This window comes from Aphelocoma coerulescens, chromosome 1A, assembly GCF_041296385.1.
Source record: "Aphelocoma coerulescens isolate FSJ_1873_10779 chromosome 1A, UR_Acoe_1.0, whole genome shotgun sequence".
NCBI classification, from domain to species: domain Eukaryota; kingdom Metazoa; phylum Chordata; class Aves; order Passeriformes; family Corvidae; genus Aphelocoma; species Aphelocoma coerulescens.
Window position 1 is genome coordinate 56,735,761 of NC_091014.1, and position 22,253 is coordinate 56,758,013.

General features: G+C 42.3%; 1 protein-coding gene across 2 annotated transcripts in view; it reads right to left on the bottom strand.

The window, feature by feature from the left end:
* Positions 1–16,572: 16,572 nt before the first annotated feature.
* ABTB3 (ankyrin repeat and BTB domain containing 3) overlaps positions 16,573–22,253 on the bottom strand; it is a 165,327-nt gene continuing 159,646 nt past the window's right edge. For both annotated transcript variants that reach the window (XM_069002937.1, XM_069002935.1), the window contains 2 exons: positions 20,504–20,617; positions 16,573–17,990 (listed from right to left, as the gene is read on the bottom strand). In XM_069002937.1, coding sequence (XP_068859038.1) covers positions 17,781–17,990; positions 20,504–20,617 — 324 coding nt within the window. In that variant the 3' untranslated portion in view covers positions 16,573–17,780. The remainder of the gene's footprint in view (positions 17,991–20,503; positions 20,618–22,253) is intronic.

Consider the following 22,253-nt stretch of genomic DNA (forward strand, 5'->3'; position numbering starts at 1 on the left):
TAGGAAGGCCTTTTTTGTTACTGGTCCCTAAATCTTATCCAACGAAAAGAGACCAGTGCACAGAGTCAAAGGGAACAGGGAGGTGCAGGGAGTAGTGAGGCGTCTCCTCAGGAGCGGCTGCTTTTCGCCCTCCTACACGAGCTAACTCATTAAATCAGAGGAAATGGATAAAATGCCAGCTGGAATGTACAGGAAGGTACTCTCTTATTAACATGCAGAAATCACTGCTGTTTCCATCACTGGAATCTTAAATTCAGTGCAGAGTACACGGATGGGAAGCTGAGGTAGGGGAACGAGTGTTTCTGAACTCGGCGGATGAACATCATCTTGGCAGATCAGATGGCCTCGTTACTCCATCCACATGTCACTAGACAACACCACTGTGGCATTTTCATTATTTTTATCCTGATTCTTCTCTGGTTCTGGCATGAGAGACAAATAAAAATCTGTCAAAATACTACTACTTCTTCACTACCCCGTTCATTTCACCAATATGCTGTGTTTTGTCCTAATGTAGACATAAACATACCAAGGCCAAAGTTGTTTTCTTCTAGCTCTTCCTTGTAGCACCCTGTGACATGGACATCCTAGTCCTAACTGCAATCCTGCATTTTGGCATGCTTGCCTTTTTGCTGGGCTGTATTTGCTTTGCTGGCCATCTTCTCCTAACAGCATTCAAGAAATCCTTGTCCTCCCACGCGTGAATCGGCTGCAGTTTGACTGTCAGTCTTCCTCCAGATTCTGAGGGAAGTTTTGTGAAAGTGGCTGCTATTCTCAAAGGACAGGCAGAGGGGAGTTTTATGCAGCCAAGAGGAAGAAAGCCAGGTTACTTACCAGTGGCTGTGGTTCCTGGGTATGTTTGGGAGTTTTTTCAGATGTATACATTTACAGAGTGGAGGTTTGTAGAACAAAGTGGAGCCAGACTTGTTTTTACTGAAGCCATACCCAGAGGGGGCACACATGCTCTACCTTCCATCCCACCGTGTACATAATAATCACAAGATAGCAGTGCACTGTGGGGAGGCCCAACAGCAGAAGTACCTAAGAAAATACAGCTGGAAAAGGAGGAAGGAAGGGAAATAGGTAGCAATTGTGCATGATGGATATTATAGCTTAGAGAGCTGCACTTAGTAGTAATGATTTTTCTTCTGAGGCCCAGTCCATAAATGCTGGGTGATTCCACTACCTCTCTCTGTCACACACTTGCTGGGGATGTGCAGCTGTTTGTTTTTTTTTTCCCAAAAGAAAGACCATTCTGTTAAATATATTAGTGTTCCACGGTGCCTTGACAATCACGGAGATGTAGCTGAAAGAGTGGTGCCCCAGGCAGAAAGCTCCCTGCAGATGGAGCCAAGATCCAGTGCAGCCCAGCACACCCACACCAAGGAATCACCCAGCATGGCTTGTGGGACAGAACACAATAAAAAATGGTCTTCTTGGTGTTCAGTGTCCAAAGATGGCTCAGCTGCAGAATTGGGAAGATTAGAAAATAAAGCAGATGTTAATTTCTTCATTTGGACGGAATTCTGACACCACTGGAGGAATTTTGGGATGAGCCCAAAGAGCTCTCCTAATTGGGAATGAGGCTGTACAGCTGACAGTCTCTGAATCTCTGCTAGGTGGAGGAAATGGCCATGAAGAAAAGTATGTGCAGCAGCAGACAAGGACTCAAATGGCTGTCCCAGGAAGGGTGTGAGGACCAGGCTCAGATCCTGTGGAAATAAAAGAATTGTCATCAGACATTTTCCAGACACAGCCCGTTCTGGACTGGCCTTGGGCCTTTCCTAAAAACCATTTTCCAAAAGGATTCAGCTCCACTCCCCTGGCCCCAATCAGAAGTCAGACACAGCAATGCCTGAATCTCTTAGACCCATTTCTTAACCTCTAATGAGGAGAGCTGAGATTCTTTTTATCCCAGTGAACATCCATAAAGGAAGGCAAGACTTGACAACAGCAATTTTCATTGTTTCAGTTTAGTCACTGGTTCTGGTGTCAGAAATTTCTGCCTGGCTGAAGTGAAAAGCACTAAAACATCATCCCTGTGTCTGGACCTGTATTTGACCCATCCTGACCAACTGCTTTTCACCCAAGGATGCAAGTGCTGGATAGTTCTCATCAGCAGGAAGTGTGTGCCTGTATCGTCTTGTTCCAGGTGTTGTCACAACATTCAGAAGGGTTCAGCTGGATTAGGTTATCCAGCTAAGCAAAGCAAACTTCTGTTCTGGAGTGGATTTACCAGGTGAACAAAAGGGGAATCAGAGGGAAAAGTCAATGGCTCGTTCAAAGGTAAGGTTCAGCTTCTTTTTTAGGGGACATGTCAAGGTGCCCAGAGAGCACCCAGAGTATTCTTCACATTAAGTCAGATGGAAGAGAGGAGAGCTGGTTAAAGAAGGAGTGATGTTGAAACAGCTGGTTCCAGCAGGCTCTCCAATAACTACTGGAAAACTTAGAGAGCTCCAGTGTCTAAGGTTCTGCAGGGACCTTGATATACCTTGAGTCATGAAACTCTCAGAGACACTGTAAACATCTCTAGTATGACAGCTGGAAGGTACAAGGCCAGGAAAACATTCACTGTGCAAATCATACAGGCTGCAGGCAAGAAAACAAAGGGGATTTTACATGTTTCAGAAGTTATGCTGTAGCTGTACAGTTGTGGTTAAGCTGACCTCTTCAGATGAAAAAAGGGGAAAGTGGAAAAATACACTGGCATCTCACTCAGATTTTTTCCCTGTTTTCTCAAATGATCTGCAAAATACCGATGTTGCAGTCCCAGGGATGCTAAACAGCTACAAGCAGTCACATAATAAAGAAATCCTCTAACTTAGGAAAGAAAGAAAGGAGTACTTAAGAGTGACTTTGAACACCAATGGCAGCCATCTAAGTCCTCAAGGTTACCTTCTGATTTCCCATTTACATTCCCAGTGTGTTTCTGTGAAACACAGAGCACGAATAGTGGGAGGAAACCAAAGAACTATCAGCTCTCAGTAGGGCAGCATCTCGTCAAGGGAAATGACATACCCTGTTTGCACACTGCTGCATAGCCTGGAGGGAAGAACTCTTGAACTGATAGCTAGGCAGAAAGTTAAGTTTTCACGTAGTTAAAACAAGGCTGCTTTGGTTTTCTTTCATCCAGGATCTCCTTAAGGAGTTCTCTGGGAGAACACAAACCTCCTCACTTTGAAAGATAAAACATCCTTGTGTTAAGGCATATTCTCCCAGACCTCACTTATTGCTTTTGGTACTCTCTGTTTAACTTTATAGAATAAATGAGCTCTATCACTTATCTTTTAGCTACATCTAATAAGTGTGATCTCAATGTGAACCAGATACATGTGAAAGACATTAAAACCTCATTGGGACACAGTAACTGCATTATCAGAGATGAAAGCTTATGGAGCAGCTGCTTCCCCAAAATGTGTGCTAGAGAGTTTGGGAATGAGAATCCCATCATCCCTGAAATGATTGCTGTCAGCTGGACACCTTAGAACACCCGAGGACTTGCACCTCTCCACCACCACGGGAGCAATGGGGGACATCAGGGCCAGTGTTTGTCTCAGTGGTGTCACATCTTTGTCTCCTCCATGTCTAAGTGTGTTGCTCAGTACTGGATGCTTCAAAAACTCGTTATTACAGGAGGTCACTACAACTTCTCACACAAGCCACTGGCTAGTAGAGCAGGGGGGCTGATAAGCTCTAGGAAGGTAGCCAGGTGGTAGGGTATGTGCTGGGAATGGTGGCCTCCCAGCCTGCAAGGATGTGTGCACGGGTTCTCAGACATCCTCTCCTTTGCAGCTTTACATCTTCATAGCAAAGCTTAGAGACAGCCAGCCCACACGCTTATTCTAGAATGTTTTCCTTGAAAGACTCACTGGACAAAATAAAAGCCACTGAAGAAATGTTCATTAAAATATAGGGCTCTGTCAACATAGAAAAATTTAGCTGATACCACTACACACCTAGAAATATGTCTGTATAAGCCATTATGCAGATTTAGGGAAAAATATTTCTGAGTGGTTTAAATGTTGTTTCTACATAGTCAAACTGAGACACACAATGGCCTTTTTTATGTTATACACATGCTTCTGCTGCTGATTCCATCAACAGATCTACATCAAGCACTTGTGGCAGTGCTTTAGCCTCGGGACAAAACCTGGGCCCCTCTAGGTGAGCTCTACTTTGTAGCAGGGAGGGTTTAGACATCACTGTCTATTCCTGCCCTGTGGAAACAGCATGGGCAAGACTGTCCTAAAGCTTAATTAGTGCAGTGAACGTGTGCCACAGCCTTCAGTCTCTGCAGAAAACCTCAAGAACACAAACGGGAACAGAATGCAGAAAAAACATGGATAAGCTTACAGAGAACCCAGAAGAATGGTGTGAACATTTCTGGCTGAACTTCACTATTTTGCTCAGTGAAGAGTTACCTGAAATGCCCAGAAAGAACAGTTTTAAATTGTTTCGCTATCAGTGGTTGGGAAGGGAGACAAATCATTCCAGTTGGCTATATGTGAAACTTGCTTTGTTTTCTTCCAGATACTGGGAAGGCAGGCAAGGGGGCCTACATCTCCTACAGAATTTGGACAACTGCAGTGTTCCCTATGAGCTACTTTTCAAACTCTGCTCCTGGACAGCCGAGTTTGCAAAACCTAAAGGAACCTGTGAGAGCCACCACAGGTCTGGGCAGTCACCCAGCCTGTGTGAGTGGTGTCTCACTCCCACAACTCATGTACAGGACATAAAAGGATGTTACCCTCTTTTGCCTCCTGAACCAACCTGTTCCTTAATAATCTGGAGAAAGATTCTAATTACGAAGAAACAACTTGACTCCAAATCCACTAAAACATACAAGACAGAATACACTGGAAATACATTTAAAGAGTAAAAAGTAAAACAAAAATGCTAAACCAAAAGTATTTTTAAAACCTGATTTTCACACTCATGCCAAAGTTAATCAAGTCCCTCTGTTTATACCTGACTTCTCTTTGAAATGCCCATTTCCAACTTATTTGTATGCACATGCAGTAATGCTGGATAATGAAGCAATCTTCCAGCCTTTCGGATCTTCCTGCATCCAAACTCTCTGGCTAAGATGCACTTGCAGATGCTTAATTTTAAGCACCATGGAGCTCCATTCCCAGGTCTTATGTGCACATTTTATGCACCAGAGAAAGGTTTTTGGGAACCAACTTTGTATCACTTCTTCACATGCACAGCAAGCATGCTGGTAGAAGTGTGTGTGGGAAAACAGCACCAGGACTTCCAGATGTAAAATCCTGAACATGTGTGGTTTCTGGGAGATGGTTCTTGGGAAAAGCCCAGTCCTGCTGCTGTCTGAAATACATCAAGAAACACCTGAAGGGGAGAAGAAACAACAAAAACACTCACAGCAGCCATTTCCTAGGCTAGAAAACAATGGAATTTTTATTGAACAGAGATGGCTCATAAACACACTCAAAGGAGTTCCACCTGCTGTTCAGCAATATTCATTGCTATCTGATAATAACCTATGGGGGCAGCTGTATAAAACAGGAATAAAATACCAAATTGCTATATTCATTAATAACTTTGCCTTCCAAATACAGAACCGTAAGTATTTCAAGTCTGAAAATAGACCACAATTGTTACCATTTAAACCAAACCTTTATGATAACAAATATACAAAAAAAAGGCAGTCAATATATTAAACATTTAAATCAATAGCATACATTTCTCAGAGGTAAACATTGAGCAAACAAAGCCACCAATGATGTTCTGGAATCAGGTAAAAGTTTCAAGGTCAAGCTCCAAACACTGTAGCTTTTCTAAAGCCGTACTGGTATTACACTTTTATCTAGCCCCTACATTGAAAACTATGTAGCATGAACATTTGAAAATGTCACATTGGCTATCTGGCAGGGAACTGGCAGTTCCTTAAGTCCTCCTTGTGTTTATATTGGACCACCTGCGGAGACAGAGGGCAGTAGGAGTCAAGCACTTTGTTTTGCAACATTGGGGTTTGAGTTCTGTTCTAGATGAGCTCAACAGTGTCCTCATACCAAACACAAATTCCAGCACTGACAAGAGAGAAGTATTGACCTGACAAACTGCATGAAGAATCAGCCTTGCAACTTGCATTAAACAGAATGGGACTTGCACACCTGCCTATTTACTGAAAGCCTGTGCTATTTCTACTGCACAGAAAAAGTCTCCTTCAGTAGCTGATCTAATGCCTGAGCTTAAAAGCTTGGGATACGTACATACGCTCAAAAATAATGTGATAAATCTACTCTCAACAACTAATAAAAGTTTGTATTGCGATATTGCTCACAACATAAATGTACAATTTGCACAAAACATGGCTCTTCAACATGAATATTTTGCAAGCTACAATATATATATATAATATGTATAATTTCTTTTCTTAAAGAATTATATGCCAGAGTGCATGCAAAGAATTTCAAAGCAGTAGCACAACAGGAGCAATCACTTGTTTACAGGTTACTGAGACCATTCAATACAGAAACAGTGAGATATTAGGTAACAGACAGACAGGTAGGTAGATGTATGTACACTGCTTCTTCAGGGGCCTTCCCATGTGACACTTGAAGCTCAGACCCCTTTGAAAGACCAAACAGGGCTCTGAAGGTTCCCACACTCTGACCATAAATCACTTCTGTTGGAGATGACAGCAAAGGAGGCACTTGTCCTTTAGCCAGGAGTAGAGGCAAGAAATCTTCTCCATAGCCAACATCTGTTCCAAATCCTGCTCCTGCATTTCTAAGTAGTGGGTGGTGAGCATCTATCCATCCAATGTTTTAACTGGTCCTAAGCAGTCTCCTGCAGCCTTTACAGCTGGAAATCCAGGACTGGAGAAGCTGGATCTCCTAACAGCAGTGCACAGCACTGCCACCATTCTAGTCAGATACGTACAAGGAATGACACATATCCTCTGGTTTAAAATTTACATAGAGTATATACAAATAAAGCTATTCTATCAAGGTGCAAGTTTATTATTCTCTGGTGTGTTCCAATGAAGATTTCTTAAAAAGCCTTTATACAGACCCACCAGGAGAGTTTACACAAAGTTGACATTTTTGTCATAGTTCATTACGTAGGCTTCCTTCTGCAAACTCCATAATGGAAACTCCTGTTACTTTCCCTTGGAGTTCTGCCTATGCACAGGACTGGATTTGATAGACTACAGCCATGTCTAATATAATTTCCTTGATTTCAATACATTTTAAACTCAGATGAAGTGGAACCATGTGTTTTGGTTTTTTGTTGTCATCAATCTCTATGAAATGAGGCAGGGCATGTAACTGGATGTCGGGGTGTTGCAATTCATGTGCCCAGTCCAGCTTTCCTTGCTTTTGATGGGACTGTAGTGTGTGAAGCTGGCACAGTTTGGCCCTATGGGTATGTCTGGAAGTCCTTGGTGCTCTTTTACACTGGCTGATGACAGGCAATGCCCTCAAAGAAATAAAAAAAAAAAAAAAAGTCCAAATGCAATTTACTAAACAGCAAACATCTGATGCACTAAACAGATGGATATGGAATGCAACTTGTCTAAAATTAGAATGGTTGTTTTCTTAGGCAGGTCTAGATTCATCAAAATCTTTCCCATCCCACGCAGGCTTCATTCTGCAGCATGTAAATATATGATGCTTCTAATAAAAGTCATTGGGAATGCAAAGCCTGTGATCAAGGAGCAGAAGGAAGGCCTGCCCTCTCCCATTTCTCCTCAGCAAAAACCTCAAGTAACATAAGTACATGTTTATGATCCCGGCTGAAGCAGAGGGGCTGTGTGCAACGACAGCGGGATTTGGCCTTCAGCCTTTATGGTGTACCAACCACAACTGTGCAGATGACTTGGATGGGAAATTACTTCTGCTAGTGCATTAAAAAACCATACAGCCTTGCAGTCACTCCTATTAAAAATTCCCACTGACTTCAGGAGAGAGAGAGACAGAGCGAGAGAGCAGACTTTAGCAAGTGCACGTTCTGCTCCACAGGAGTTATGTTCCTCAAGAATCTTTCTGTAATACCATTTTCCTCCATTTTGTAACCTGATTATACCCAGGCATTCAGAGCAGAGAGCAGAGGCTTTGCATGTGTCCTCTCAAGCTAAGGTGAGTATTTCACACTAGAAACAAAGATCTCATTAGGTTTTTTTTCTTTTTCAGAGCAATGCAATAACAAAAATCAGCTTGCCGGTTTCACATGCTGCAGTGCCTTTATACAGCCATAACAAAATGACATCTAGCAATGACAAGTGAATTGTAATCTCTTTGGAGATTTTAAAAGGATCAGCATCAGACAGAACAGGGTTTAAGATGACCTAAGGTGCACTTGGAGAAGATGCTGTGAGAGTGCTGCAGCAATTAAAAAAAGGATTTAAAAGAAATTAAATACAAACACCCCTGTTAAAATAATATTCAAGTTGTGGACACAGTGGACAAAAGCAACTAAGCTGCCGCCTCAAATTATGGCTGAGCTCCTCTATTTTTCATACATTCTCTCCTACCTAGGTTCTGAGTGCCCTCAGTTGCTGTCTGCAGTGGAAGGGCTTGTGCTGGATCATTAACAGCACAAAACAGGCAATTTTCAAAAGCATCAAACACTCTAAAGAGACTGACATCTTTGAATGAGCTACAGATGTCTCTCTGTCTTTTTGAGAAAAAATATTTGGTTCCAGAAACATTTGTATTTCTTAGCTATAATCTTTCTCCACTGAAAAACATCTGCCATCCCATTGTCCGTACTCTGACTCAGTTACTTTGTTTTTATCCACCATAAACAGGTAAGCAAAGGGGAATAAAGTTTCACCTGTGTTGTTAATTACAGATGACCTCAAACATGCCTGTGAAGCCACAAACCAGTATTTAAGCCACATCTGTGGGATGGAGGACAGGATCTCTGTGTTTGTTGATGCTTGCTGTTGGGTTATGTGATCTTTCATTTCCTCCTCAATAAAAAGTGAAATGAAACCTTCACATAAAACCCCAACAAAAGATGGCAGCAAACAAAACCACTCTGCTAGAAAAAAAAACCCAAACCCAGATTCATAACAACCATAACAAATGCAAAACAATCATAACCATCTCTGGGTTTGTATTACACAAATTAGGAGTCTGCCTAAAACCAGCAAAAAATCAAGATCAGCACAATGGTTCTGCATTGTTGTAGGAACCATCTTATTTTTAACACATCCTTTCCTCTAGATTTCACTTTTCTCTCCTAGCTTTCAGTTCCAAGACATCTCAGGGACAGGTGGGAGTGGATGTGAAGAGGGAGAAAGGAAGCCAAGAGCTGTCCCACAGACAGTGCTAGCTCTTCTGTCTTTTCAGGATGCTCACACTGGGATTTCCTAATTTAGCGGTTGCATTCAGCGATAAAGACACAAACCCAGCCCTTTGGAAAGGGACCATTCTCCTAAAGATCGAGACTGCTTTCTAATTACAGATATGCATTTGGCCTGCAAAGACTTCAAAGGTGACACAGTCTGAGAGAGAGATGGAAAACAGACCTAATCCACAGACTAGAGAAATCAATGCAAAGGCTTCCAGCCATTTTAACGGCGCTAATTTCATCACGCTTTCATGTTTTGGTTTGTGAATGATGTTATAGTAGAATCTTGTTATTTTTTCATAGAACATTTATGTATTTTTAACATGTAAATTGCTCCTTGAACCCTATATCAAATATTTATAAATGCTAAACTAGGTACAAAGTGAAACCCATTTGGGAAAGTGGAGCAGAGGGAGGTTTAGCTGCACTAATGGATATTGCATTAATGCTTAGCGTCAAGGAAGGCTGACTGCCATTAACAAGAAATCTCATTACAAACATGATTTCACGCCTCATAACATATCCTGTAGATCTATTTACTGTCCATCTCTCTCTTGAACATACACACAATGATAACCATAGACACAAAATCCAAAGCATTGCACATGCTCAATCTTTTCTTCCCAATGAAAAAATAACTAAACCAAACAAAAACAAAACGAGAAAAAAAAAAAAACAAACCCAAGCCCCCCCCCCAGAACAGCCAACCAACACACCACCAAAACCCACAAAGAAACAGAAAATTCTCAGCATGGATGATTAGAATTAAATTATTTCACAATCTCACTTCTGCTGTTCTGCTGTGAATGACTTAAGACGCTTTCCAGACTTTAACCTAATGAAAAGCCTGCTCTGAGGATAACTAATGTACAACTAGCATTTACAAGAAGCTTTCAGAGGAGTGGGACTTGAGGATGCTCTAGCAGCCCACCTGTTACTGGGGGTGGGGAGGGCAGGTTGACACAATGTGGTATTTCCTGTGGGTTTTTCTTTGCTTCTCTTCAAAAACTGCAGGATCCAGATCCCTCTCTGGTAGATGGCAGAGCCAAGAGAGAGTGGGGGAAAAGAGCACAGATCCTAACTTGGGACTGTAAACAGCAGAGATGCATTATTCAATCTTCCCCATAATGCCAAAGAGATCAGTAGGAGGAATGTCCTGCCTTGCAGAGAGCAGGATTTATTTATCTGGTGTCTGCATAATGCTCAGGCACCTCTGTTCCCCACTGGCACAGCACATACAGCTGCACAACAGCTGCAAGGCTCCAGAGAAACAGGGACAGGAAGCAACCTACTGGTCAAAATGCACTGGTGGGACTTAAATAGGTCAAGTTTTTCTAGTACTAATTGGAATTTAGCCAGGAACATGAGGTCAAAAAGCTCTGAGATACTTCCCTATAGTCCTTGGATTCTTCAGTGGATAAACAAACTCACAACTGAAGTAAGACTGCACATTTTACTGCATCCACAAATGGCACAATTAGTCATTGGCTTAATAATTGCAAGGCAAAAATCAGTTCCTAAGGTATTGAACTGACTGGGTTAAGCAGGGTATTTGACCAAGGGACTGCTTGGATGCTGGGAAATCAGCTTTCACTTGGATGAGGCTCCAGAGGCTTCCTGTGCTCCTTCCTGCTTTCTGATCCAGTATGGCACAACCAGCACTGGGGCACAGGGGGCTTTCGACTGTGCTGAGGGGCAAATCCCAGCCTGCAGATGTGCTGTGAGCTCTTCAAAAGCTATGCAGAACAGAGAGAACCTGACTTTGGAAAGGCTCATCTGAAAGCCTCTCACGCAGTAAGCTACAGGATATTCAATTTATCCACTGCTGGGAAGGTGAAAGGGTGGACTCTCTTGAACCTGTAGCTTGAGCAAGTCCAGATGTTTTGAAACATGTTAATCCATCCCTGCCAGAATAAGGTTTTGACCTCCCAACACACTGGGTTTTCCTAAAGTGGCAGTCTCTATTTTGTTTCTGAGCATCTCCATTTCCTAATGGGGCTTATTGTAAACCATAAATGATTTTTGATTGGGTGTATCAATGAGGTTTCTCCCTGTCTTTGTTTGCTTTAGAAAGGCAGTAAGAAACAAGATTGCCTCTCACTGAGCTGGGCAAAGCCAAGTAATGGAAGTTTTAATGAAAACACAGCAGCAGAGATGATGGGAAGTGGAAAGATCAAAGTTAACCACACACAAAGGGGTGCAGGCAAATTTGCTCTTGCAGCAGCAGAGATATTTGTAAGGACAAGAAAGTGCCACCAATTGCTTCAACTCCACGGCCATATCTGAGCATGGGACCAAGCAAACCCTCTGAGTGAGCACTGAAGAGACTGAAGCCAACTGGGCTGGTTGGGAATACCAAGCAAGGGTGAGAGATGGGGCTGCTTCTCCCCTTCCTGCTCTCCCCTTCCCTTTGATTTCATGGAAACTCTGAGTTGGAGAACAAATGAATTAGGCAACAGTGAACACTATACCTCTGGAACCAGAGGCAAAGATCTGGGGTTATACCTTCAAATTCTTGTACCCAATCCTCTTCCCTTACTAAAACCTCTTCATTAGTGTGCCATCTAACACGGACAGAAACCTGTGCCTCAGCTAAGCATGCTCATTCACACAGTGTCACCACCTCTACAGGACAAAAGAACAAAACTGTCAGCCCAAAGAAAGGTAAAAAATGCCTCTCCAAAGGAAAAGAAACAACAAAGTTGCTGTTCTGGTACAATCAGGTGGATGGATTTAGCCAACTAAACAAGCAACGCACAAGGTGTTGTAGAATTTAGCCTATCCAGCCAACACAACCTCTCTTGTAAGTTGCTGCCATGTCTCCTGAGTGTTTTAGTGACAAGCAGTCCAAGCAAAGCACAAAACCCATCGTCTAATGAGACTCTTGATTCTGAGGAGGTGAGATACCACATTTTAAGTCCTGTGCATGCATCCAAGATAAACACACACTAGGCCATTCATGGCTGTTCTATGCAAGAACCTTTGGACAGAGCTGAAAGAATGACAGCTTAATGGCAACCAAAGGAATCTGGAGGCTCTCTTCCTACCCACACTGAGCTTTCTTCCCCAGCTGAAAGGCTCACTGAAGGCAACTGACAAATTCCCATTAGTCTTTCTGAAGGTTACCAGATTTTCCTTCTGCTTTGGGAACCACATACATAATATTTTCAGCAGTGGACTCACTGAAGTCATAGAGCATTGAGCCACAGCTGAAGACTTGGCTTTGCTGTTTTTTCCACTTGAAGGCCACTTACAAATAGCAGGTCAGGTGCAATTGTACTGAAATGTGATAATCTGGTCAGAGTGGGCAGCCTCTGTTTTTACCCACTGAAGATAACAGGCCTTGCCTAAAAATAAAGAACAAGTTAAAAAATAACATAATAATTTTGCTATAAATGTATGGAAGTGCTGCAGGTCTGTCTGCTTATAGGTTGACAGCTAAAATTAGCGATGTTCTCATCTATGGGGTTTCAGATATTATCTGAGGGCTATTTCAAGGCTAACTTCCTGCACACTAGTTTATTAAGTTTTAGGACAAATCCTAAGCAGCTGTTGAAATTCTTATAAATTTCAACATCTCTGTGCCAGAGGATGAAAGCAACATCAGGCCTCTCGTTTCTGTAAAGCACTTGCAGAACCTCACATGAAAGACACTTTGTCAAACAAACTAACTTAAAATCTTTGGCTTTAGGTAACCCTCATTCACAAGAAACAAAAAAGAATTCAGTGGCTTCAGAGGCAACTTTAGTGAATGCTTGAATGCAGGCTTCAGGCTGTCATCTTTCAGCAGTATTTTTAAGACAGAGCCAGTTCCTGAGGGACCCTGAATATGTGCAACTGACTTCAACTAGTTCTGTAGGTTCCCAGCTTCTCCCAGGATTTAACCCATAGACAGAAGCACTAGGAATGCTTTCTCTAGGAGGGCCTAATCCTCATCTTGAGTATGTGAATGTGTTACCAATGTATTTTTCTGGAACACAAAATCCCCACTTGAACAGGGTCCTGCAGGCCTGAGTCCCCACAGACCTAGCTGCATTCCATGCCATAACAGAACCCTGCTCTGGTTTTAGACAGGTACAGCTCAAGAAGAGATGCCCTTTCATTTTTATCACTGCACCACCTCAGAGCAGTTCATTTCAGAGCAAACTGACCATTTCCCTTTTTCTTTTAACCTTTACAGAGCAGCACGTGGTGCTATGCTTTGAAACAAACCCACAATTTCCAAAAGCCCCAAGCATACCACACACTACAGCCCATCCAGGCTTTGTGCAGTGCTTGGTATGAAGCCAGTGGATATTCAGTGGCAAAAGGCTCAGTGTCCAAAGCAGCATGTGGAGGATTCAGCAAGCAGCTCTCATTAGTGCCAGTAGGAGCCTGGCTACTAAACCTTCACACCTTTTTAAAGATGTTTCCTCTGTGTTTAACAGACATTTGCACAAATCCACTCCGGAGCTGAAACCAAGCAGGCAAAAATTTTAGCTGGGGAAAAAATAGTCTTAGCCATTAGAGAGCTGGCCCTTTTCCAGAACAGAGAGCATCTGGCCACCAGCTGTGTTTAGAGGACACCAGGCCTAAGGAATAGATCAGGGGAAAATCTGAGAAACAAGTGGACAGTGCTGAAATTTGTAGTGAAAAGAATACCAGCCTTCCCCTGTGATGTCCAAAACCTTTGCCCTCCTACATTCCCCATCCTTTTCTCTTCCCAGCTCTTGAGCCAATTATTGGAAAATCGACTATTCAGGGCAACACAGATACCATTTCTGGGCTTGGGAAGGAATCTAGCACGGCTGTAGAGGAAAAAAACTGGGAAGTGTGGAAACTGGCAGCACGTGAACCGAAGTGGGAACGGGAGGAAATTCTGGAAACTAAGGGAGGACCATGCAGGGACATAAGGAAAGATCTGCCACAAGGCAGGGACAGGATGTCTGTAAGTCCTCAAATACTACAGCAGTGGATTAGTATAAAAATGACAGATGAGAAGGCACCTTCACTCATTACAGGCTAGAGCATTATGATTAAAAAAGAAAATCCTAAGTTTTTCTATAGATGTTGTGGGTTTTTTTCCATTTCACCAAGACTGGAGGCAATATTTGGCCTCAAAATGTGTAAATTATTGCAACTCATACAAAGACCAAAGGAACAGAAAGCTTTTTATTTCCAAGATGGTAACACCATGTCTCAGAAAAATACTAATAAAATGCTCAGTTGGAAAGAGCCTTATCTGATAGGGATGGTATTCACAGGCACCCACTGAAATGCACATTGCTTTTCAGATTAAACTGACAAGAGCCCTTCCCCCAAGCCCCAGATAAATGGAATGAAGAATCCATGCATGAAGCCACATATAATAAAGGTTGGAGATTATGAAACAGGCTAGAAGACAGGATCAGAATTGCAATTGATCTTGATGAAGTGGGGAAATTGCTCTGATTAGAGCAGAACAAATTTAATAAAGAGAAGTTGAAAGTGTTACACTTTGAAAGGTGTAGTAAACAAATGCACAAATAAAGGTGGAACTCCTGGAAAGGCAGCAGTGAATCCCTCAGGAATTACAAGGCACACTAGATCAAAGTCAGCCATGGGATGTTCTTGTAGAAAATATCTGGGGATATATTTTCTGATATGCTTTACACGAACCACAGCAAACAGTTTCTCTGCTTTACTTGTTAATGTATAAAACTCCTGCTGAAATATGGAATTTTGGGGGAAATGAGAAGCCATGAGGGGAATGACAGCAAAAATCAGAGACCTAGAAAACACTAAACAAAGGAACTCAGAGAGACTATACTAGTGATGCAAGTAGGGTAATTCCTTTCATTCATAAAGATCTTGTAGGATCATCTGTTTTTCCTGTCAATCAGGACTTGAAGGAAAAGTGACTTGACTTGCAGTAAAGAAATGCTGAAGTCTCTTAGGAAAACCTGATTATGAGGGTGGTGAAGATCATGGATGCCTGTGACTGGATTTTTGAAGAGCCTGCATGCTGCACATTGTCTGGCATAGTTCAGCTGGACCTCACCCAGCCTCATATCAGGAGAGGCAGACTAAAATCACCATTTCCAAACTCTGGTTTGTGGATCCACAAAGGTTTGCTGGCTGCTTCCAGGAGAAATGAATGCCAGATTTACACAGGCTGGCTGTTCTGCTGGCAAAAGCCCTGGGGACCACTGGTCAGAAAAGAATTGAAAGTTATGACTCATTTTTTTTAAGGTTTCCTTCATCTATACATCTGTGATGCTGGGATTATCAGAGTTTCCAAGGGCAAAAGTTATTCCTGTATAAATCCTTAGCTCCAATCCCTTCCTCTAACAGCTCAGGGTGCCCAAACATGGCCACCACTCCACATACAGCCACCAAAGGCCCTATTAAGCCCTTTATTGCTGAAAAAACCCTAGTGGAACTTTATCACAGATATTCTCAACTCAGAAGAAGGACTAGCATGGAATTACCACTGTTTCCTTCCTATTTAATATAATGATTATTATTTTAAAAAACTTAGCTATTTTAAACCATGAGGCTGCAGGGTGAGGTCTGCTCTCAGCTAGTTACTTTTGTCATAGAAGGATGGGTTTCCATGGATGAGAAGGCACGCCAAGCAACAAGCATCCTGGTGTGTTTCTGTTGTAGTAACTATGGTCTTGCTTCTCTATGAGCACAACATTCACACAGAAGTAGCCATTACTTAAATGCTCCAGACAACATCTTGTGTGAACAGCTACTATGCAGAAAACAAGGTCTAATCGACTGACATGCTGTGTCTCTGAGACATTAGCGGCAGTTTAGACATTTTGTCATTTGTTGCAGAAACTGTAGAGGCTTTAGAAAACCAAGCATAAAGGAGGATTTACACCTCAGAGTCATGAAACAGCTTCCTACTGTGTTGATAGCTAAAGCCAAAACTGAGCACATCAAAAGCTATCAACATGGAAGGGCACCTGATGTAGAGGCTTCAACCAAAGAAAAAGAGGTTAACATGCAAATTTCTAAATTTTCTGAATGGCACACTAGAAAATAAATATATTAATGTCACTTTGCCATGGAGAAGGCAACATCTTTGCCTACTTCTTACTGTGGTTTTCAGAAACAGGGCATCAGGAATGTTGTGGCACATAGAAGATTTTGTCTTGCTAACAATATGCTGCAAAATAAACAAAGCTTTGACATTTAAATCACAACCCCCCACCCCACCCCACCCAAGCCCTGCATTTGTAGATAACCTATACATTCTCAGGATACAGTGAGAAATCATTCTATAGTACATATTTAATTATAATTTAAAAAAGTCTAACTCAGACACAATCGCTGGCCAGTAGCAAAATATCCACACATCACTAAAGTAAAGATCTGTTACTATCTCTTCACTGCAACAAACAGAAATCAGCATTTCCAGAAGGAGCTCCAGGGGCATCATATCGCAGCCAATCGCACCAGATAAAAAAATAAGCTAATTTCACAACTGAAGTTTGACAAGAAGTAACATTGCATTTGTCTTGGCGAAACAAAGCACAAACATAACATCTCACAGGTACAGTTACCATGCAAACGCATGTTGGTTGAGTTTGTCATTGATTTCAACCCCAAATCACGAGTAGCATGCAGTTCTCCTGCCCCCCCAACTACTGTATTAGAGACAGTCTGGGTAATGTGCCTCTTTGGTGTAACCACAGCCTCTCAGGCAAGATTATACCACTCTAGGAAAGAATACAAGCAGAACTTGATCATATGTGTGTTTACACAATGTACATTTTACCATTTAAAAAACCAAAACGCGTTACATAGATTCTCAAACACAGCTCTGTTGAAAATGAAATTTTAAGCTTAAGAAACAGTTTTTAAACTACAAGGCCACCCCATTATTTTTTATGAACAGTTTAAAAAGTTCCCACCCCTAAAAATCTGCCAGTATATTTCCTCAACTATAACAGTCTTACCCACTCTCTAATACAGCTGATCTTAGCTGGACAGCAGTAACAGTTCTTACATTTCTTAAATGCACAAGATAATGGACTCCGGGATAGATATAGTTCTTAACTGTAACACTGGAACAAATCTGACTTTAATGATTAATTGGTCAATTCAGGTGTTCCCCAGCACTACCCTTCAGGCAGGGACTTCTGCTGTTCATGGATGTGAGTTCTGGCTTTTGTTGGCATCAAGCTCCACGAACAGGCTCGTGTTCAGAATTTGAGTACAACGGCAATTCACCGGATACTCTGGTACCCAGCTTGCTCAAAACCAGGGAGGAACTTTGTTTTCTGTGTTCTCTCATCCAGATGGGGACACAGCCCCAGCACAGCAGCACCTTTGGCCAAAACAGAGCTATTTGGATGCGACGTAGAATTTTTTACATTTTCTTTTTTTGTAGTCATTTAAGCAACTGCAACAGGTTTGAGCAACTGCAACAGCAGACTTAACTTGCAGGGTCTGTTATTAGAGGGTTACCATCTTCCTCAGCTTTACACAATGGAGCCCTTTGAAGAAGACAAATGAATTGACTGAATCCTTGTGGCCAACGTCCTCTGTAAGTCCTCTAGTACATTCTGACCAGATGTTTCTCCGTTCTTGTCATACAACAATTGTTTGAAAGCTTCATTTTCAATGAGGACCATCATATTTTTCAGAAAGTAGCCTTCGCAATAGGCAGATAGTTCTGTGACGCCGAGGAACTATGGGAAGTGAAATTAGAGAGAGATAACCATTCTGATAAAACCCAGGCAGCAAACACAGTGCATAAGAGCTGCACACAAACAAATACACAAGCTAAGCCTTTTAGAGAGGCACAGTAACACTTACAGATATGAATGCATGGAGGGAAAGGAGTTAATCAAACAGTATTTTATGCTGATGACTCTTATAATAATTCCACGTTAAAAGACCCTGGCTGTTGGGAAACAAACTTCCACAGACTGAAGCTTTGCTCCCTTGGAAATTGATGGGAGTTTTACCACAGAGTTTACCAGACCCATGATTTCAGGCTAGAAGTTACACTCTAGAACTGCAGGTTTGGGAAAACATTACAGACCACGTTTCAAGAATGCCATCTGTAGCAAGGATGGGACATATGACTGCAGAAAGCTCTCATGCAAAATTTCATGCTTTGAGGACTCTTTGGAGGAGAAATGGAAACAATCAGTCATCGAAAAAATCTCCCCAGGGCAGAGGTGGATTTCCCAACATTGGACACTTTAAGGTTCAGCTGAACAGGGTGCTGGGCCATCTTGTCTAGACTGTATTTTTGCGAAGAAAGGTTGGAACAGGTGATCCTTGAAGTCCCTTCCAAGCTGGTATTCTACAACTCTATGATTGCAATTTTAAAAATGGAAAGCCTGTAGGGATATTAATGATATCAGTACTCTCCAGTCAGCTTTTATTTGTAAATATGACCAAATCCACCTTACAGAATCACAGAACACACTGAGTTGGAAGGGACACACAAGGATCACCGAGTCCAACTCCTGGCCCTGCATGGGACCATCCACCAAACCGTATCTTCCCCTCAATCCTGATGACAAAGGCTGTGCTCCACATGTCTCTGGGCCAACCTGCTCGCACATCCCCCTCTACGAAGGCATGTCTCAGCATCTCCTGAGGTCCTTTGCAAGCAGATGAGCTTGCAAGGCAGCAAGGCCAAGAAAGGTGTCCTTGACCATGGCAGGGTGGCTCCAACTAGACTAGGGGTCCCTTCCAACCCAACTAACTCCAGAAGTCAAAGATTCATGCACAGCCAGCTTGGCTATTGCTGCAACACCTTACCTACAGCAGTGCCAACATGACAGGCTGCAAAACCCACCCAAGTTCCCCATTTCCACTGCTTCCACATTGGGAGATGCAGGCACAAATAACTTGCAGCTGGTTGGGGCTCTTATAGGCAAACTAGGAGCTGGATTTAGCCACTGGGTTTGTTAAGTCCCAGCATCAACAATGTTCTAGTTCCTCAGACAGGTCTAAAGCTCCATGTAAGAATTTTCTTCCATCAGGATGCAAATAACAGCCCCATTTCACAGTTCAAAGAAAACATGTGACTTTAAAGCAAAATTATTAATTTTACTGACAGTAATACAAATTGAGAAGTTCCCACATGTAGAAGACAAATCAAATATTTTTCAAATGATTCCTGCATTGTAATTTTTCCTTCTTACATTAAATGGACCTGCAGATATACCTCATTGCCTATTTTTATAGGTGGACCTTTGTGCTACTTCAAACATTGATTGCATGTTATCTGAAGACCTAGCATTACTATTCTCTGTATGAAATACCTGATGATGGGAATGGAGGTCAGATCTGCAGGGGTTTGGAGCAATCTGCGGCATTACTCTGTTCAATCAAACCTCCAAGTCACAATGCATCAGTTTATCTTTCGTATAGACCATGTAAGTTACAGAAAAAATCTCCTAAGAAATGCTTGAAGAATATTTCGCTGCACTTACTTGTGTGTCATTTCCATCTTCCAAGTGAAAGTCTAACTACTACACATGAGGAGGGAAAAAACTGAAACTAATCAATGTGGTAACCACCTCCACCAATGCGTGAAAATAGGTTTTCTAGGACAAGAAATGCCATGCATTTATGTCTAATGACTGAGACAACCTCACAAGCTAAGTATATAATTTGATTCCAATAAGAAACTCTCCAAGACATAAAATTCTCATTACCATCCTTGCAGGGCTCTGAGCCATTGCACTTCCACAACGTGGCATTTTTATATATTGACAAGGTGTCACCAGCATTGAGTGTATCACCCCACTGGGCCCCAGACAGGAAAAAACAGGTAATGGAAATGGGAAAATGCACCTTGGAAGGTGAAAGCAGAGGTGTCTTCTTCACTTAGTGATTCCTGTTGAATCAGCTCAGCAGTTTGTGTTGCCATGAATAAGGGATAGATCTCGCACACAGTGGTACACTCAAATTGAGTTTGAACCGCTTAGGGAAGGGGCTGAAAAGCTGCCTGCTTGTACTTAGACTACACAGTTTTGGACTGTCACTATACCAGGTACCTATGAACTAGTCAGTCCCAGAAAAAGAATGACAAATCTTAAACATGTAACAAACGCACTAAGTGTATGAGATATAAATGTATTTTTATATATATATATATATATCTCACTACTTATCATAAAACTGACCTACGAGGATGACGGCAGACACACAACATGCAAGTATATGCAGTTATTTTTACCTTGGCATGATTATAAATATCCACGCAGTTTTCTGTATTAATGCTTTTTGCACAAATGATCTCACAGTGTCGTTGTAAAGCTTCAAGCTGGAAAAATTTAGCAGCAGAGAGAAGCTAAAAAAAAAACAAAAGGCATGGAAAAAATAGTCAAAAACTGCTGAGCGATACAGAATCAGAGCTTGCTTCTTTACTGTTTCATTATATTTTTTTTCTCTGCCCTTTCTTCAGTTAGCATGAAAAGTACTGACAAAAAGTCAAATGAGAAGATTGCCTGGTTGTTTTAACCCTCTGCAGTCCCTTCTAAATCACACTGTGGGAATCTGTACACAGAGAGCACACCAAAGACTGCTCAGGTCCACATGCTGACTTTGGAATGGGACAAGGAGAAAAGGAAACAGCGGCTTGAAGAATATTTTGTCACTTTGCAAACATGACTCTGCAATAAGGGACCTGTAAATACAACCCCAAAACCCAAAGTTCTGGCTCAACTGTTCCCCAAGACCTTATTGAAATAGAGCACCTGGACTGGCTGTGGGGAGGTCACCTAAAAGGTCAGGATCAAGAGTATAGAGGAATTCAAACCAAATGGTCATGACCATCCTGGGCAGTCTTAATCTAGAGAGACAATAAACCTCGAATCTGCCACCTCAGCAGGCTCAGGGGAATAGAATCAGATCTACATATGCTCCTTGTCCTAGCTTGTGAGCAGCTGTAAGGGGACATCCAGATACCCACTGAAACACTGTCTGGGTCCTTGGCTGTTACTCCAAGGAATGAGTGCACAAGGGTGGGAACCAGCTTTGTGAGGCAATGCCTAGCTAGCATTCAGGTGAGTGTCATGTGTCTGTCACTGCTCTACCATAGCTCTCCTGACACCAGCACTGACCTCCCTTTTTGGCCCTGCCTCCCCCACTATGGCTATACTGCCTACCCTGGCACTGTCTTGGCATCTCTGCATGCCTGTGGGGTGAAAATGGCTTGAACTTTGAGTTCTCCAACTGATTTCAGCAGTGCTAAGATTGCCTCTTTTGCCCTTATTCTGTCCTTTTACAGCAGGGAAAAGTCATTTTGTTTTCTGTCTTTCCATGGTAGGTCATTGTCTCTGGCTCTCTGCTCTGCCTTAGAAAGCAGGTTGGGGTTCTTCATTGCTTGACACCTTGCTGTAATCCAGCCAGACCTTAGGCCAAGCTGTTCAGGTGTTTAAACAGCACTTCTGCAGGTATTCAGGCCTTTACGCAGCCCCTATTATCTGCGGCTGATACGAGAAAGCTAACCTGTGCGTCCCAAAGGGGCTCTCATGCTGCACTGGGGAACAAACAAAACCCTGAAACTTCATGACATTATTCTGACTTCTCCTATGCAGTCTGCTCAAGCTCTACTTTAATCCCATAAATAAATCCAAGTGCTGGAAATCTGCAGTGCTGATGTGATAGCAGCCAGCTGGCCCCAATTATGAATTGCTGCAAAGATTTCTGTAGAGTATTTCTGGTGCTTCTTGTTATCATATTTGTAATAAGGCAAGTTACTAAATGCAGTTTTGGAAGATAAAGCCAAATCCTATTCCAGATGCCTCTGTGGCTCAAGCAGTCATGTGCTGGTTTGTAATTACTTTAAACTGTGAGGAACCATGGCCAGATCTGTTATCAAGAGATCAATCAATCAGTCATACATTCTGGAGTCACAGAAGTTTTGAGATGTCACAAAAGTAGAGCAAGCTGCCAGCGGAAATGCAGCACAAGCTTTTTAACAG